The sequence below is a fragment of the Pleuronectes platessa genome, chromosome 5 (genome assembly GCF_947347685.1).
Source record: "Pleuronectes platessa chromosome 5, fPlePla1.1, whole genome shotgun sequence".
NCBI classification, from domain to species: domain Eukaryota; kingdom Metazoa; phylum Chordata; class Actinopteri; order Pleuronectiformes; family Pleuronectidae; genus Pleuronectes; species Pleuronectes platessa.
Window position 1 is genome coordinate 6,339,505 of NC_070630.1, and position 19,095 is coordinate 6,358,599.

The 19,095-nt window shown below is 47.7% G+C and overlaps 1 protein-coding gene across 1 annotated transcript in view; it reads left to right on the forward strand.

Annotated features, from left to right (window-relative positions):
• The window catches only part of robo2 (roundabout, axon guidance receptor, homolog 2 (Drosophila)), a 154,718-nt gene that overhangs the window by 82,819 nt on the left and 52,804 nt on the right, over positions 1-19,095 (forward strand). Inside the window, exons 3-5 of the mRNA XM_053423405.1 lie at positions 16,152-16,309; positions 16,604-16,724; positions 17,244-17,382. Of these exons, the coding sequence (XP_053279380.1) occupies positions 16,152-16,309; positions 16,604-16,724; positions 17,244-17,382 (418 nt within the window). The remainder of the gene's footprint in view (positions 1-16,151; positions 16,310-16,603; positions 16,725-17,243; positions 17,383-19,095) is intronic.

The following is a 19,095-nucleotide window of genomic DNA, read 5'->3' on the forward strand; positions in this document are numbered from 1 at the left end:
AGGCCTCGTTAGCAGCTCTCACTCTGTTGAAAGATTCACAAACATACATCAGAGGGGCCACTGATCGGTCTGAGCGCTCTCCTACAAAGGCCGGACTTCACAGGGAGCTGGGGGCCCGATGCGCTAATTACACCGGCAGTTCCACACGGCTGCCCCGCACACCGCCTGCACCGAGCAGACGGCTCTGCTCGCATCGCCAGCTCACAGGCCTACCCTCAAACCCGGGCCAAGCTACACAGGCGTGATAAATCTATAATTCAATGATTAAATTAGCTCGATGGCTATTTTTGTCTCTCCGTAAACCAGCTGCTAATGCAATGACACTGCAGAAACCAGTTACTTCATAGGCACCGACAGTTTTAACCTCAATTTTTTTTAAACTCCTGCTCGTTACATAGAGCGGGCGAAGAGCTCTGATGTCATTATGCTTCTTGGAGAAAATGCTGACATCTGTGCATTAAGTATGTCATTAGAGCTTCCACTAACAAAATTACCCTAATTATGGATGGAGTTGGTTATTTAATTATCTCACTACAAAGCATTCTCGCTCGATATTAGAAATGTGATTTTATTCTGTCGAGAGCCACTTAATGGAATGAAAATAGATCTAAAATTTCAACTCGAGTGTGTCATCACTTTCTCAGATGTGTATTTGTGTGTGTGAGTGTGTGTGTGTGTGTGTGTCTGTGTGCACATCGCAAATTGTTAATTTTATTATTTCATGTTTTTCACCCTACCCTGATGAAAGCTGCCAGTACATGATCCATCACTATGCACAGAAGATGCTCCTCGCGCTTGTTAAACCTATGTGCATGTAGGATATTGACTGGCATATATACATCTACCGGGATCTTTATTGCTTCAGACCTGTGGCTTGGCTCTCTTCATTGTTTAAGTGATTTAATTCCACCCGATCCCATTAGATTTCATTATCATTTGTGTTTTATTCGCCGGCTGCCGTGAAGGAGATGGAGTCAACAAGAAGATTAGACGCCGCTCTAATTGTGGTGTGGTTTACAGTGGGCCCTGTTTGCCTGGATCGATCCGCTGCGAGAAATAATAATAAAATGGAAGCAAAGCGATGCAGGGAGGGGGGGGGGGGGGGGGGGGGGGCAGTGAGGAGCAGGCCCTCGTTACTGAAGGAATGATGTATTGATTCGCCGACGACAGGGCGCTGTGGACCAATCAATCGTGATGGGCAAGAGCAGCCTGTTAGGAGATTCTCCCGGGTCGTCAGGGTCACTGCAGACAACGGGCGATGGGAGAGAAATTAACTCATCAAGGAACATGTGGAGATGGAAAGATGGATGGCCGCTTGAATAATCGAGAGGGGGGACAAAATACGTTGGGGTATATTTTGAAAATAATTTAGTTCGGTATCGTAAAGGTGAGGAGGTTTGTTTTCGTATGAATAGATTATTGGGCAGTGACACCCATACAGATGAAGCCCCTTACCCCCTGAACCGATCCATACCGCTACAGGAACACAAACACTCATTAAAATGGGACCAGGGACGCGGTGTGTGGACATTTAGTCCGGCAGGTTGCTTCTGTAGACGCTAAGTGGCTGCCTACTGCTTTAAGTGATTTAAAGTTAGTTCACCTTGAGGGAAGAAGGGACTGCGTTGTGTCAAAATAAAAGTAAATAGCCACAGCAGAGAAGATTCCCTGTGTGGAAACAGGTGAGTAGTTTTAAATAATGAGGGCCGCTCAAAGCAGGAAGAGGGAATCGAGAGAGTTCTAATAGCTGAAGAGACACGGCATCATCCATCTTCCGTGTCCAGCCTGCGTCCAGGATGCCTGTCTCCTTTCCCCTCGAGTACACTATACGTCTGGCCTCGCCCGAGCTAATTGATAGCTTGTACGTTAATTGAAGTCAGACATGAGTGGTTGCTATTAATGAAGGTGGAACTCGCCGGCCTGACAGTGAAGTGTGGCTTCACGGGAGAGTGATCTACAGCCTGAGGCGCGGTCTGCAGGCGGATGCTGGAGTGTCAAGCGGAGAGCGGCCATCGCATCTCACTAACACATTCACTGCGAACTCTGAATGAATCAATTTTCATAGTAAAATCACCTCTATAAATTTGGCTCGGAACCCATTTTCAGTAGTGTCCCCCCTTCAATTTTTGCCTGGACAGAACTCATAGAGGATAATGGTGAAGTGAGCAGGAGGCCTCGCTCTCTGGCGGGCGGAGGATCTGGTATGTTTGTGCTTTATCTGCTTAGATCAATGGATGCGTCCAGCCTGGCATCCAATTTGCATTTAGCCTCCATAATTGCCGGCATTAATAGCACACACATTTACAAAGTATTGTCAGCCATGAAGTGATTATGGTAATCGGCCGATGGTTTTTCAAACAAGGCAATTTCAAACTGCTTTTTTCACCCTCAAATGAGTTGATCGACTTCAATCATCCGAGTGCTCCTGCCCTGAATGATCTGTGCTAATGACGGGTTTTTAGCTGGAGGACTGTTTGCACCGTGATGTGACAAAGCACAACACACGTGTATTATTTGTTTCGGCGTGTTTGTCAGCAGCACAATGCCGACGGGTCGTGTTGATGCAAACCGTGCGATAATTACCCGGCCAAACCGGACTCCTCGGAGAACGCTAAGTGTTAGTTGTCACCGTGGCTCGGGGAGGTCAGGGGGTCCCTTCCCGCCGCAGAGTGCTCACATGTCACCTCTCTGCCATTTAAATCGAGGCTATTTGCCCCATCTGTTCTTATCTCCCTTCTTTCCGTCTCTCCTCCAATGTCTCCTCCCTCATTTTTTATTCAGTAGCAGTCCAGGGAGCAGGAGCACCGTGTCGCTCGGTGCCGGTGACTCCTCAGAGGCCGGACCGGGGCAGCCACTGATCAAATTTAGGTCCCACTCTTAACAGCACTGGTTTCCTACCAATGACTCCTCACAGAAGTAGCAGACATGTTAAGCATCTTTTGTTTCGTGCATCCAGTCGGTGGAGGGGGTGGGGAGGGGCAGAGGTCCATGCTGAAATGGCTGCAGAAGATGCAGTCATGCATGAGTGGAGCTTCTAGCTCTTCATTTAAAGACCTCTTTTGCAGGATGCTTTCTTGTGGCTTGTTATGTTTCCCCCCTCACATTCAGACATGCTGGATGAAACTACCTCCATCCCTGCTATCATGGATTCAGTTATTCAGTTATTCATGGCTTGAGGCTGAATAATGAAAGATGGTGGAGAAAAAAAACAACTACTTCACTGTGTTTCTCTCTCTCTCTCTCTCTCTCGCTCTCTCTCCCTCTGTTTCTTGACTGGATTGCCCCACTCACGCTCTTTCTCCTCGACGGGGCATCAGTTCCAGTGATGTCAATAATATTTGAAGTCATTTAAAAAACGATGCCCTAAATTCAATAATGCTAATGGGGATTGAAAATGATCAGCTAATCTATACTAATCCAATAATGTAAATCTGTCTACAGGGCACACGTGCACACTGCCTCTCTCTCTCTCTCTCTCTCTCTGTGCATTCCCACACGCCACAGACTCCTACACGTTTTTACCCCGTGCAGCCACCACAGTACATTTCAGTGAGAGCATCAGCATCTCGACAGTGATCTGTGCCATCAAAGAACTCGGGCGTGATGCGGCACATGAATGCAGAAGTAGCTCTTTTGATGGCTGTGGTGCAGCAGAGGGCTTGCATTGCACGGCTGCCTCGATTGCCACCTCTCTGTTCGGCTCTTTTTATGTGGCTGAGGGAGACGGAGGTGTTTGAAGACGGAGATAAGCTTGGTGTGTTGTGACAATGTCAGCCTCTGCCTTGCTCCCTCAGCCGCAGTGACTTGAAGGCAAGAAATCAAGCTCTACAGCTCTGGACGTGCCGAGCAGAGCTGTAATCTGTATTTGATTACACGTGATACAGATGGAGGTGCTGTTCTTACATCACCTGAGATCTCGCTGCTTGATTTTTCTGTGTGTTTGAAGTCACACAGCAGCACGTGGTTCTCGTTGTGCAGTGGGTGTCAATTATGAGGGAAAGGCTTTCTTACCTATAGCGTAATAACCAAAACAAACACACAGTAATTCCCCCCCCCCCCCCCCCCCCCCCGCCCCTGCATCCAACTGTAAATAAAGGGATCTCTGTCTGTCTTCGATTTTTTTCTCAACAGCCACTCATCCTGTCAACTTCAAACTTGACAGGTCTGTTCCTTGAAGACCGAAGGCTGAGCGGTGTCGACTGTGATGTCTTCGGGATGAACAGTCCTCCCCAAAAAAATAAAGATAGAAACAGTAAAAGGACACTTTTGAGGCACATCGCAAAAAGACGGCTTCACCTGCTCGGAAAATCGATTCCTTAGACAAACAAGGTGCAGCTACGCAACCTTTTCCCAGGACCATGTAAATCGTGGGGGTGTTTTTTGCACAGAGACCCGGGCTTTTACAGATTGATAATGCAGCGCTTCATTTAAAACACAGTGACAGCAGGAAGGCACCGCTTTGTTTACTTTTAATGTCCACCCAGCAGGATTTATCAGGATTATTAACAGGAAGAATGACTCATTAATGCACAGCTGCTGCTTTACTAACTTGTTATTACCCCAGGTGCTGGTCTAGCGCTCACATGGTCTCATACTGAACTGAAGCTGGAATGTTGGGTCTTACTTGGAAGTCGCTTTGCATAAAGACCTCTTTCAAATTAGTAAAAGTTCCGTAGCCGCTGCAAGACTGTAAAACTTCAGATGTTTTTCTTGCTGATACAAATGTTTCCCAGTGATTAAACAAACTTAATATCCACTTTTAGGTTTGAACGTAAACCAATAAAAAATACGGATTCTCATTTATCTACACTCGTTTGCCGCTCGTGTGAGAAATATTAATAACTTAACCCGACATTGACGTTAAAGTTAAATGCGATGACAGAAAAAAGTATTGAACTTATGTCAAGATACATTTTCTGCACCTTCTTAATACTCATTAATTCTCTACACGTCCCTGCTTGGCTTGTGTGTGTCCAGGAGGGGGCAGACCACCAGACATCTCGTGGAGGCCGTTATCTGTTTGTGTAGCACTAACTGAGAGCGCTGATAAAAGCACGTGCACTAATTGGGTTTTACAGCAAACCACAGTCTCACAATGCTCCTTCATTACCCAGGGGACAGTGTGTCTGGTTGTTTCTGTGTTCAGACATATGGGGGGGCTTTACAGCATCGGTGTGTGTGTGCGTGAGGTATTGTGTGTGTGTGTGTGTGTGTGTGTGTGTGTGCATGCATCATAGATATGTGTGTCAACTACCCCCACTGATCTGAGAGTGCAGTGTCTGTGGGCAATCAGGGATTCCGGCAGAGGCAAGAAGCAGCTCAAGTGGTGTCTGCCACGCTAAATGTCCACCCCAACTACAGACGCCCCCCCCCCCCCCCCCCCTAATGGCTCCCCAGCGTCCTGCTTTCTGGGGTTAGTCCTGACGATTTCAAATGTCATTGTATCAAAGTGACCTTCAAGGACCTGGAATTAATCAAAGGAAGGAATGCGCCTTCTCTCTTAAATGGCAAAAAGAGTCACCTCTGCTCCGAGCCTGAGATGGAATCATTTTCTGAATTAAACTGATTTTAGGATGGTTCAAGGTCTGCGTTTACTCCGAAGAAGAGAAATCCGCTTTTGTGGGGTTTGTCATTACCTTTAAGAGAAGTAGTCACAGTAGTGCAGAATACACAAAATGAGATATTTCAGTTATAATTTAATATACATACAAAGCAGTTTCCTAATGATTGAACTATTTATTGTGGAACTACTTAAAAGTACAGCTCAATTTAAGTTAAAAATTCACATTTGCCTACATCTTTATAATCAATTTGAATATATAATGTGAATCTAAACCAATTAAACACTTAAAATCTCTATTTCACTTGCTTTTCTAAAAAAACTATGGATCTGTAGTAGAAAACCAGTATTTCCTCAGTCATTGATTTGTTATGACTAATTTCATGTCTAAAATGTAATATTTCCACTTGAATAGTGTAAGAAAGCTGTGTTGCTTATTATCAGCAGGAGTCTGTTAATGTCCTCAACGCCTCTAAAGTTCTTCTGTGCGGATAAAACACACAACAGAACCAAGATGTGTATCTCCTCACTCTCACCAGACGCCTGCACAGAGCTTCAGTATCTAACACTCACACACACACAAGCATAATGGACAGCAGTCATGTGGCAGACCTCAGCCGAAACCCGCTCCACCCCCGTCCCACCTCCTATCTTTAGTGGTTCGGGCTCAGTAGTTATAGCTCATTGAATTATTAGCTAATTGCCAGGTGGAAGCAGTATTGATCGTGTGTTGCACAGCGGCGGCGGCGATAGGGAGTATGTAGCTGATCCCAAACTGGATCTTCCTACAGGGTGATATGAAAGCAGGGGGACTGTAAAGATAAAGGACGCCGCACACACACACAAACGTGCATACAGTGTGTATGTGTTGTTGTGTCTTTGCTGCAGATTCTGTGCCCTGGAGAGCTGTGGGATCACTGTGCTGTGCTGCTGTTTAGCCACTGTCTTGTCCTTGCTATGTAGGTCATCGGTGCCCTCCAACGATATCCTACCCCATCTGCAGTGCAGTCAATACTGTTGACAGAACTTCAAATAGCCTCGGATTAGAAGTTGCCTCATTAACTTTGTTCCTTTGCCTAAATGATTAACCTCACATCTCTCCGGCCCGCAGAGATGAGCCGGACAAGTTTCGCGGCACGAGCGCGGTACGGAAGCGGGGGGCTTATTAATCTGCCTTTTTTTGATGTGGTGCCGGAGAAATGTTAGAGTGGAGGGATAAATCAAGAGGAAACAGAGAGGTTAAAAAAAAAGAAAAGAAAGGGGCGTTGGGGGAGGGGGGGGGTGGTGGCTGGCTGAGGGAGAACAGGAATGGTTTAGACACTGATCCTGAACATGGCAGCCAGTGGTGTGTTTCCGATTGTTTTCCATTTGCATGATAATGTGAGCATGGGTTGACTCGCACACACACACTCACACACACACACACACACACAGACTGGTGGTTCCATGCCGGCCAGATTACTTGAGTGAGTATCCTGGGTTTTACCCCCCCCCCCCCCATTAGTACACGGGTTACATAAGCCTCATGTACAGGTATACCCAGCCGCACTGAGGCAGTAAGCTGATTACAGATGGAACTAACACAATTACTCCTCTGTAATGCAATTAACACGAATGGGATTGTGGAATAAGCAACCGGACTGTCTCTGGGCCTCGGTGAAGATGCAGAGCTCTTTCACCGAGTGACGCCAGTGAAGCCGCGGCGCCAATAAATCAGAGAGAGGCTCCGTGAAGCTAACGTCAAAGCATGTGAGCTCACACCCTCAAGTCCTGTGTATCCGGTGTAAATACACAAACACGTAAAAACAGGTATACACAAAAATCTTAGGGGTGAGTTCTTTGCCGGATTGTTGTCTTAAAAGATTTGTCGTGCACCACACATCAATGCACTATAGAGCGATCAGTTTGTTTGTGCGTTTCTCTGCCGTTTGCTTTTTCCAAATAACCCGACAGACTCTGCAGCTCAGACACTTGAGGTTGTAATTTGTTCCTGTGCGAGAGTGTGTGGTGCTTAGGTGAGCCTAATGTAGCACTGCTTTGCTGAGCAGGCAGCATCACTGCAACAATTTATTCCAAGTATTTAGATATTATGTGCAGCGTTCAATCATGCTTCAGCAGATGCACAGAAAGTATATAACACATCTCCTGGATGATGGCGGCGCCGGTTGCACTGAGGGGGAATTTTTTCCGATGCACATTCTGACTAAATGGTGAATTACTTGTTCCCGCCGAGCCATGAACAGCTCACTGATACACACCCTGGGATGTGGAGATGGAGGAATGGAATCTCTCTCCACAGGCGAGGCTGTTGTAAAGGTCATCCCTGCATCCCCTTTAATTTTTTGCTCTTCCTCAAGAGTTAGGATCTATAAAGTGATCAATAAATCTCTTTAAACGTCCGAGCATCTCGGCTGCATGTGATTTAACACCTGCCCTGTCTGATTTTCATTTTATTTCTATCCGTTTGCAAATCTAACTGTATCCCCCCCCCCCTGCACATCCACATAGAAAATGTCCAGACCTTAACATTTGATGGATGTCAGAACTGGTTCAAAGTCCTTCACAAGGTTCTGATCCGGAGACGAGTCCCGGTATGGAAAAAGTGTCACCTGTGATCTACTGGGGGGGGGGGGGGGAACAAAGTGTCCTTAGGTGTGGGGTTGTCCCTTTCAGGCGGTATTGATTGAAGGAAAGATGATCTGAGGAGGCCATTAGGAGGATTGAGGAGTGGGGGGGGGGATGCAGGCAAGGACAGACAGTGATGAACACCTCTCTAATCATTATGCTGTGTACAACAGTGCAGACATCACCAGCCCTCACACACAGATCTACACACACACTCTCACTCGCCCAGCAGCCAGACAGGAAACCAGGATTAGTTCTGAGTTCACGGCGGCGCTCCGTGAGATTCCTGCGCTCTCGCGTTCTGTTTATATTTGCGTTTGCTCCCATTTGCTGCCGCCATGTTGTTGGGCTGCCTCCGCATCTGCACCAATACTCACATGGCTGCACACCACTGATGGGTGGGGCACTGTCACAATGAGCACAAGGAGACACGGCTATGGCACACACACACACACACACACATAAACACACAAACACACAAACACACAAACACATTGCATTTTTATGATGTCCCCCAGTATCTTTGTGGTCCAGGCATGCAAGATTGGTGTCTGGGGAGGGGGCTAGCTGAATACAGTAAACTGGGGCTATCTACAGCTGTTGTGAAACACCTCCTCTCTTCTCCTCCTCTCCTCCTCTCCTCCTCTCCTCCTCCAGCTTGTCCTGCAGTATGCCGGGGAGCCCACTCTTGCACTCGGGGCTCATCAGACCAGGCTAGATAAAAGCTGCTCAACTCCAGCCGAGAGCTTAATTAAAGCGGGCTGCCATCGCAGAGTGACACCTTTTACAAGCTCCTAACGGCTCTCTGCCCGCCGTTACTGCCAATCCAATTATACACCAAAACAATAAAACAGACACGGGAAGGAGCCGCGGCAAATAGGCTGGTGTACAGAAAAAGTGTGTGTGTGTGGGGGGGGGGAGCTATTAAAGATTATATGAAGATTCGCACATTGGACCGCAGAGCCGGGCTGCAAGGGTTTCATTTCCACCAGAGATGCCTGTGTAAGTGTGCCACACCGGATAAACGGCTGTGTGTGTGTGTGTGTGTCTGCATGTGTGTGTGTGTGTGTGTGTGTGTGCAGTGTCTGCCAGAATCCAGCCCTGTTCTCTCAGCCTGGACACAGTTCAGCAGCATCCAGGGGATTATATTTCCCTGTGGAAGGACACGGTCTCAATGTCATTAGGCCAGGGCCCCCACACACTTTGACACACACACACATACTCACACACACACACACACACACAGTCACACAGGTTCAAAGCACATTTCACACTTTTTTCAGATCCAGATAAATTTCTGTCCCAGTGGCTTCTACCTCTGTTCCCTTTTTTAATGGAGTTGCTCCTCTGGCTCTTCTCTGTGCCACAGCTGGATTTGAGACTTCTGTGACCCTCTAACTCTCCTACAAGAGAGAAATCTAAACACTATGGGGTTAAACAAATGAACTCTAACAGAGGATGGAAAACTACTGAGATATAATGTTGTAAGATGGCAGATTGGCATTTTGTTCTGTACCATAGAACATTCAGTTTTTACTCGTGAGGGAAAAGCTCAGGGAGTGTGTTTTTAATTTTCCATTCTAAGACCTGTGGGTTCTCCCAGACATAATAAATGTGAGGCTGAAGGCTCCATTAGAGTCCAGTCATTTGGTAACTCACAACCAAAGAGTCTGACTTAATGAGAGACCAAATGCTCCCAACGTGTTACACAGCGCTAATTCAAAGTGACGTGTCTCTGCCCGAGCCTCCCCAGACGCCGGAGGCCCAGAGACCACTAGAGTTAAAATTACCTTCTGGGCCAAGAACGGAAACCAAGTCCAACTGGTTTTAGAGAGTTTACTTCTCGATAAGAATCAATGCATCGAGTCATAACAAGACGTGGAGAGAGTTTTCCTTTTTAAATGTTCCAAACTGCGTCATCCGACTCAACTCCCAACACGCCCACTCCCTCGTTCTCTGGCGTAGTCCTGTTGCACTAATTCTTCATAAAGCTGCATCGCTCTCAGTTCACCGTGCTCATGTCCAGATATCACTGATGCAATAGGAGACTAATTTCTCAGAGGGAAGACATTAGCGGGCGACATTTCCCCCCCGTCTGCCTGGATGCACCATCTCCTCTCCTCTCCTTCCTCTCACTTTACTTCCTCTTCCCTCGTTCCCTCGCCCGACGCAGGAAGCAGAACCACCCGCTCTGTCATGACGCCTCGCTACCTCTGTCAGTGCTGTCTCTGTGCTGGAATTGGCAGGAAATCAATCCCACTCTCATCTACCACTTCCAGTCCCCCCAGCACCACCACCACCACCACCACCACCACCACCACCACCACCCCCCCTGCCTTCTTCTCCTCCTCCCCTCACGTTCTTACTCCCCCTTCCGGCTGTAAAGTGTCCGTTCTGGACGGAGCACGAGCATCAGCACAACATCGCGCCTTATCTGAGCAGGCACAAAGACCCATGGGCACATTGTTTGTCAGTATCAGCCAGCTCCAGTTTCAGGGCACAGTGTGCATCTGCCAAGCCCCGGCCACACATTCACGACCGTAAACAAGACAACAGAATGGAAGCTGGAGTGGAGCAACAAAATCTTATTTTTGGGGGGGGCAAAAATGCATCTTTAATTGTAGCGCCTGTTAATTACTGAGTGCCACGAGAATGAGGAAAGATAGAAGCAGGATACGGCACATTGCTATTTATTATGTAAATGTATTCCATTTCAGAAACAATTAAGTGATTAGAAAGCTGTCGCTCTCTGCCGTCTTTTCTCCCCTTGTCCTTACGTGTCTTTTTTCTTTTTTGCTTTTCGGAATATTACTGTAATGAAGCCATTACTTCTTCAAGTGAATTTTAATGAGTTTTTAACTAACGTTTTAATGAGCTATACATTACCATAAAGCATGGATTAGGCCAAATTGAATTGTGTGTCAGCGTGTGAATGTTAATGTATGTGTGTCTGTTGGTGTTGTTAGAGGGTGTAAAGGAAAAGGGGGTTCATTAAGAGTTAATTATATTGTTTCTCAGGGGCGGGCGGCAGCGGCACACATTTCTCCTGGAACCGGGCAGCAGACTCGCCCACCGAGGTCCTGCTGTCATTACCGGGCTGCCCAGGGGCTTGTTAGGCCAAATTAGCAGGTTCTGTTTGAAAAATGAGCTTTGAACGCGGCTGCTGTTTAAATAAAGATGTTTGTTTTAGGCTCATCAGCTGAGTCGGAGGTACAGGCACAGTATGTGGCAGCGAGTGTGATGGAATTCACTCCATTCATGTACAGTCGGCCCCGTCTATTCAGCACCTTCATACCTCCCACCACCTCCTCAGTTTGACCTTGATCAGGCATCAGCTCCTCATCCCCTGCTGTGTGCTGTTGTGTCTTGCCTCTCTCTGCCTCCTCACAACAGCCCCCACGCTCCGGCTCTTTTATTCCCTCTAAGGCTCTATTAAAGATGCACATTTCATACGATATCACCACCTGTGATTTCTCTCCACTGTGGTATCACTGGCAGCCATAGGATTCCCCTTTACCGACGCTCTTTACCATATTTCCTGCATCTTATCTGCCAAAGTGACAGTGTTATTTACAATCCCTTAGCTCGGGATTTTTGCAGATAGGGAGAACGGCGCTGGAGATCATATCGGGCTCGGCCATGCTCTGTGGAGAATGATCTGTGTGCGTGCATACGGCTTCATCTGCAGAACCTCATCTGCAGTCAGTGCAGTGAGAGCGCTGACAAGCCGCTGGAGGGAAGTGGAGGGGGCAAGATGCAACACACGGGACAACGCTACGGGGGCTGGAGAAAAGGATGAGCCGAGAAAATGGAAACAGAGAAAAGAGAGAGAGAGAATGGCCCCCTGATGGTGGTGGGAGGGAATAAGAGACAGAGAGAGAGAGAGAGAGATGGTGATGAGTTGAGCTAATGATGAGAGCCTCTGCTCAGTTCTCGGAGGAGGTACAGCCATAGGCACCGCCAGGCGGCCATATTGTTGCAGCTGTTTCCCTGGTCTGACCTGCAACCCCTCAGCGGAGGAATACGGGGAAGATGTGTGAACCTGCTGCTCGCCCGCCTGCTGAGGGGGTAATTTCTGCATCTGGATGGGGGGGCAAAGGTGAGCTCTGGCCGGTGGGAGGGTAAATGAGCGAGTCGGAGCTGGATGGGAGTCTTGCATCCGGACAAATGGAGCCCGTCTTCTTTTCACAGCGTAGCAGCGCATGGCGTGGCATTCTCCTTCCCCTGCCCTCAGCGTCAACAGTAATACAAAGCACCAATGACAGCACATAGAGTAGGCTGGGTATGTTTTGTCAAGTGACATATATATCGTCTCTCTTCTCTCAGGCTGGAATTGAAAATGGCGTTATTGTAATAGCACTCTGCCGGATGAAGCGCAAAAAGCACTCGAATGAAATGATATTATAGCTCGGAGCTACCACTCCACAGCTCTCCCTGTTTATGTGTGTGTGTGAGTGTGTGTTTGTGTGCATGGTTTATTTTCTAATCAGAGTGTGGGTAGAAGGTGGTGGGTCTGCCTGCTGGGTTGTGGCCGTGGGCTTGAAGCTGTTGTAATCTCTCGTAGTGTTTCCTAGCCCTTGACCCGGGAGAATATCTCTGAAAGCACAGAGGGTCTGTTTTCTGCAGTGAATGGGGAGGGAGAAATAATAACAACCACAAACATACACAACACTCCACATTTGCCACATTACAGAAAAGATACCAAAGCCCTGCAGCTCTTGTAAATGCCTCTCAGTTTGTCAGGGTTGTGTGGTGTTTTTTTTTCAGTATGTGTGTGTGTGTGTGTGTGTGTGTGTGTCGAATGTCTATCAAAGTGATGTGAATGTCAAACCGGAGAGGAAAAGGAAAAAAAAAAAAAAGAATTAGATTTTAGACATCAGTCTGTGGTGTTGTGGCAGCGAGCGCAACCTTTGTGAACCGAAGCTGGGCTCGCTCCTGTAGGTGAATGTGTTTGTCAGCACTTATCTCCGTGTGCTGGCTGGAACCTTCAGTCAAGGCTCTCCACACTAATCTTGCCGACAAGCGGTGTCACCCCTCCGGTGAGTAATATCTCGGGCGGGAGAAGAGGGGGCACTGTACAAAATATCTCCTCCCGTCCCGCCCTCGCCCCCTGCCACCCCGGTGCTATATGTCAGGTGTCTTTGCTGTCCTGTATCCACGTCCGGCTGACTTTGTTTTGTGTGCTGACTCTATGTTAAGTTAGAACACACACACACACACACAGAGACCTCCCTAATAGTTGCCCCCCTCCCTGTCAGTGTAGGACAATCAGTTTTACAAAGTTACTGTGTGGGTGTCTCCTTTGTGTTTTCTCATTTTGGCAAAGACCTCCACTCTCAACCCCTCGGCTATATCACACAGTGCAAGTTGCAACTCGAATCCCTCCCCTGTAAGTTCAAGGTGTTGAAACAGTGCCAGATGAATGTGCCGTGCTCTGCCCCCCCCCCCACCGCCTGCTGCTCCTTCATTCAAATCAGCCCACCCCTCTGATACTTGGGGTAATAAATAAATAAATGAAAATACAAGGCAGATTAATTTTGATCTTTTTTTTTTCAGATATGAGTTCCTTCTTTAGCCCGCAGCCGGATTGGCAGATGTAGCACTTTGCCAAGAGAGAGAGGTGCAAATGTGAAAATATATAAATATTAACAAGCGAGTAAGCAAAGGGCGGGCAGAGTTTGGGGCCTGCCGGAGCTCCGCGGGAGGGGAGATGTTTTTTTTTTCCGTGGAAGTAGACTTGCGTGTTTCATGGGGATAGAAAGGCAATTACCTTACGTCTGTCGGCTGACTCGGGGCCTGAACGCCTACAGGGCCTCGGAGTTGGAGCCAGAGTTTCTCCTCACACAGCACATGCACAGACCCACTTAACGATTCGCTCATATCGAATGGGCCTCACACGGACTCACAGAGGAAACCGGCATGTTGAAACTCTGATACTAAAGCCTTCTCTTGCCGTTTGATTGCCCGTGACGTGTTGCAGTTGAGCCCGTGGAGGAGCCTGTGGGCAGCCGGGGAGGAAACCCATGCTCATACTGTAATAGAGTACGCCAGACCTTTACTGAGGGGATCAATATTTGAGCCGAGTGTGTGCTTTAACTGTCGGATGTGACCTTGGCGCCTGTGGCCTTGTAGTTAGGATTAGATAGTGGACCAAAGTGTATTTGGATTGAGCCCACCCCTCATTTACTTAGTGAATGTACCTATTCACCGCGTGTGTATCAGCGAGCCTTGAACCAACACACAGGGCATAATCCCCACAGTGTTGGGTCATGTGTTTGTTTGCTTTAAAGCTGTTTGTAACCCACTGTTTATCCTGCCCTCAACAATGTGTGTTGTGTTTTATTTGCCGTAGTGTGTGTGTGTCTACTCTGTTTTTTTATCTGTATTTATTTAGATCCCAGTGCCGGGATGCATTCACTGCCACACACACACACACACACACACGGTGTAGTATCAGATTAGATTAGACAGCGTGGCACTGGCACTGTAACGATGCACCTAACCAGTGTTTCTTTTGTCACTGTTCGGTTTCAAAGGAAATTGATTCTGACAAAAATCCCACGGGTGCTATCAGCAGTGAATGGAAAGGAGCAATTAAATCCAATGTGATCTTGAAAACAACAGGCAGTGTACGGTCCAAACCAGGCTATGATTTTAAGCAGCAGGACTTCTGTTTGTAATGCAAATATGGTGGAGCCCAGTGGTGGTGGCTGCTATGCCCATCATGGCCTGGGGGGGGGCGGCCTCACTAATTACCTTGGCTCTTTAGATTAGAGGGCAGCCCTGCATGAGAGAGAGAGAGAGAACCTCTACCTCCTTGTTTTATTCCCTCCTATCACCCCTGTGTAAAGGTTCCTTTTGAATTCACGTCACACAGGAGTCCCTCTCGGTGGCCCGGTGCATCCCCAGGATAATTGGGTTTAAAAGCTTCATCTATTCCTCCTCCCTGCTTCCTTTCGTCTAAATAAATAAATAAATAAATAAGAAGACAATGGCCACTCGGCTTGCTGAAGACAAGTGACTGAAGAGATGTGAGGGGCCTGGACCACGGGGACCAGTTATCCCTCTAATAATCCTGGCCCTCCCTGTCATTGTCCCCCATGTGCCACGAGGAATTTACATAAGAACCTGTGGTGGTGCCCCTTAATTCAGCCCTCCTCAAGCATCTTCAAACATCCTCCAACGGGCTGGATCCTTTCATCCATTAGAGGAACCACGTGCCCCCTCGGACACCGAAGTGCTACACCAAGGATAAGATGTATTCTAGATCAAATGGAGAAAGCTCAGTATGAGAACACACAGCAGGCGATACTTTTTTTATTCATTCCATCAGGTATTTTGTGTGTTCGCTCAATTTCTGGATACCCCATTAATTCAGGATTAGATTTCCTCCAGTTACTTTAGTATGTTTTTGTATATGTTCATCTTAACATCTCCGTGCTCATGCGTGTGCCTGTGTGTGATATCAGATTGTATAATGAGCTGGTACTGCGTGTTCCACTGAGCACCATGCAGGGGGTAGAGGCTATCTCCATGGTGCAGGGCTTTCACCTGAGGGTGATTACATGCAGGGCCACAGTTGTTCATCAGCCCACCCACTGTTTGTGCACGTGTGTGTGTGGGAGCACATATCTGGTTGTGCGTAAGTGGGAGCATGTGTACATGCCAGTGTGGCACCATGTGGGCTCTCACATGTGAATGACACCAGGCTTCAGGGCATTCTGTGTCTGTTTGTTCTTCCACCTCCACAGGGACTTCCATTAGCTCCAATTAGTTTCTGTTTGTGCTTGCCTAGTCAGATGAAGCTGCACATCCCATTTGAAAAAAGCCACGATGAATCCGTCCACGCTGCGTTGTGCACACAATTTAAGACATGTGAAAACATTTGAGAAATTGTGAATATTTAGATGGAAACAACATAACTGCACTCGTCCTGAACCCTTTCCTCCTTTCCCCCCCCCCTCAGTGCTGCGAGATGACTTCAGACAAAACCCTACAGACGCGGTGGTGGCAGCAGGAGAGCCGGCGATCCTGGAGTGTGTTCCTCCCAGAGGCCACCCGGAACCCACCACCTACTGGAAGAAGGACAAAGTGCGAATTGATGACAAGGATGACAGGATCACAGTGAGTGGCGTCTGTTTTGATAACTTTTTGGGTCGATGTCTACTATTAACTTTTTGTTTTCTAGTTTCTGGGCTCGTATAAAAAAGCCCTTGCCCCTGGAATTTGACAGTGTGTTCATGTGTTGGAAGCCTGAGAGGGATCCTTCCTTTGTTGCTGCCCAGCTCATGGTCTGACAGGGGAAGAAATTCTGCTCATGGACGAGAAAAGGAGGAGAAAATTGGAAAAACCACGGGGAATAAATCAAAATGCACGATCCGAGTATTAAAGTGATTTTTCCTTTTTTTTTGCCTTTAGATCCGAGGAGGGAAACTAATGATCTCCAACACGAGGAAGAGTGACGCCGGCATGTACATCTGTGTGGGCACCAACATGGTCGGAGAGAGGGACAGCGAGACGGCACAAGTCACCGTGTTTGGTGAGGCTCACTTTGTTTCTCCTCAGGAATCAAGAGGAGCCACTTCCACGCTTATTACTACATTTACCCCTGTGACGGTATAATTCTCCAAAGTACATCAAGCTCAAAAAGTGGGAATACTTTCAAGTCATGTGTTTTTTACAGTGGAATTTCAATCCCTGACGACCTTTCTCTTCTGAAAAACCCCATGTGCCTTACATCATATTTAATGTTCGGCCATTAAGCTGTCACGAAGTTGAATGAAATTTACGGTGAGTTAAAAAAAATCCACAGCTCCTAAAGTGTCAAAGGAGCCAGTTATGGGTGCCGTCGTGCCGTTGCTATATTTCTTCCACCACATAATGACGCCGGGTAACACAAATTACAAATGATCGCAGAATGTTAATGAACAGAACACCGCTCATTAGAAATTTATTATTAGAGATTTATGAAAGATTCTGCTGGAAGAGACGGCTGCGAGAGAATAATACGCCTTCTGTTCGGTCGCTGGAAATGAAACGCTGGACTTTCTACCCACAGAGCGACCGACCTTCATCCGGAGGCCCATCAACCAGGTGGTCCTGGAGGAGGAGACGGTGGAGTTCCGCTGCCAGGTCCAAGGAGATCCCCAACCCAACGTGCGCTGGAGGAAAGACGATAGCGATGTTCCTCGTGGGCGGTAAGCATTCAAATAGGCTCGGTTTCAGGAGAGAACATTTCTCAAGACAGTGATACTATTATTTCCCTTATTGAGCAGCCGGTGCGTGTATTCCTATGTGCATGCCAGTGTGTGTGTGTGTGTGTGTAGTTCTGACGTGACAGGCTGCACTTAATGCAAAAGGAGCTGTGGAGGCATTGATGTCAGTCTGAGTGACTGTTCCACACTAATGATAACTCACACTGCCAGCTCTCACCTGGCTTGGCTGCCACGGGGCAATAATAGCCCCATTAGGCTGTACACACCGCGCACATTACACATTCTGGATAAAATGACTCCACCCGTGGGTGCTCCGGAAAACCGACTCGCACAGTCACAGGAGGGATCGACGGTGACTCGTGTCAGGGGAGAGAGCCCTACATGACGACAAACAGATTTTGAGCTAGACAATTAAAAGTGAGTGACAGGGAAGGTGGGAGGGAGGTTGCAAGAAGTGTTGAGAAAAGAGACGGAGAGAGTGACAGGAGGTTTGAAGAGAGGGAGCAGAGAGGCTGACATGGGCTTCAAGTGTCTGTGTACCGGTGCAGCTGCTCAGGTGCATCTCGGCACAGGCACAGGAAGATAATCCCCCCCCCGCTTATGCATTTAACCCTTTGTCACTTGCATTCACTCACACTCGAGACGGCAGAGGGAAGCAGTCAAAGTCTCAAAGTAACAGACGCACGCCTCCGCCATCGCCCGCTCTAGACTAGTCTGACTTCCAGTAAACAACCACTGATGATATGGTGATACTGTTGTTGTTTGGGTGCCCGGTGCGTCAGCCCGCTGCTCCACCGTGACTCACCGGACTCACAGTCAACAGCGGTGTCATTCTCCGGAGTGGACTTCAAAGAGACCAGCGCCAGCAGGCCAGTCACACACACTCCGCTTGGATCACCTCATAAAGCATACACTCAGCGGACCTGACATCTCTCCAGGCAATAGCTGCAGAGCCGAGCGTGGGCAGGTTGTTTGTGTCTGATAAGGATTCGGATCGCCGGGCAGTGGGACGTGAGCGCCGTGCCAAAGCAAACACATAAAAGCATTTCACTCGTGTCTCTGATAGGGAGTTGGCTCAGGAAGTGACTTCATTTTGTTCACTAATTAACAGACTTATGCAGGATGAGTGTTATGTGCCTGTATCAGCCCCCCCCCCCCCCCCTTTGAAGTTTGGCCCTATTTGGAAACGGGTAAATAACTGAATACCTGAAAGAAGAAAGACTGCGGAAATTAATAAACAATAAATATTGCAGCGTTTGTAATTACATTGGAGTAACTTTTGTTTTCCTTTGCAATCATTAATTCTCCAGTTTCGCTTTGATGCACCAAAGCAAGCACGGAGACTGTGATATTCTAATTTTGACATTTTCCTGCCGCCCTTTTTTCCGTGGCGTGCCAAAATGAGGACTCTTCATTTTGTTAAGTGACGATCGGTTCCTGCTTCCTCCGCTTTCTGATCCTCTCTTAGCAAACATCAAAACATGGCTTCTGCTCTGACTGACAGAGGAGCTGTTTAAAATTCCACGCAAGACTGGTTTCCAGTATGATAACTGGCAAGCGCCCCGGAGAGGGAGCAATGAAAAACAGCTACTGTAGCGCAGCCATCGTGTCATTTACACTGCGGCCTTCTGTTGCTGTATCTGTAGAGGGCGTCTCCATCGGCACAAGAGACGACTAAAGATCAAGCACTCCTAT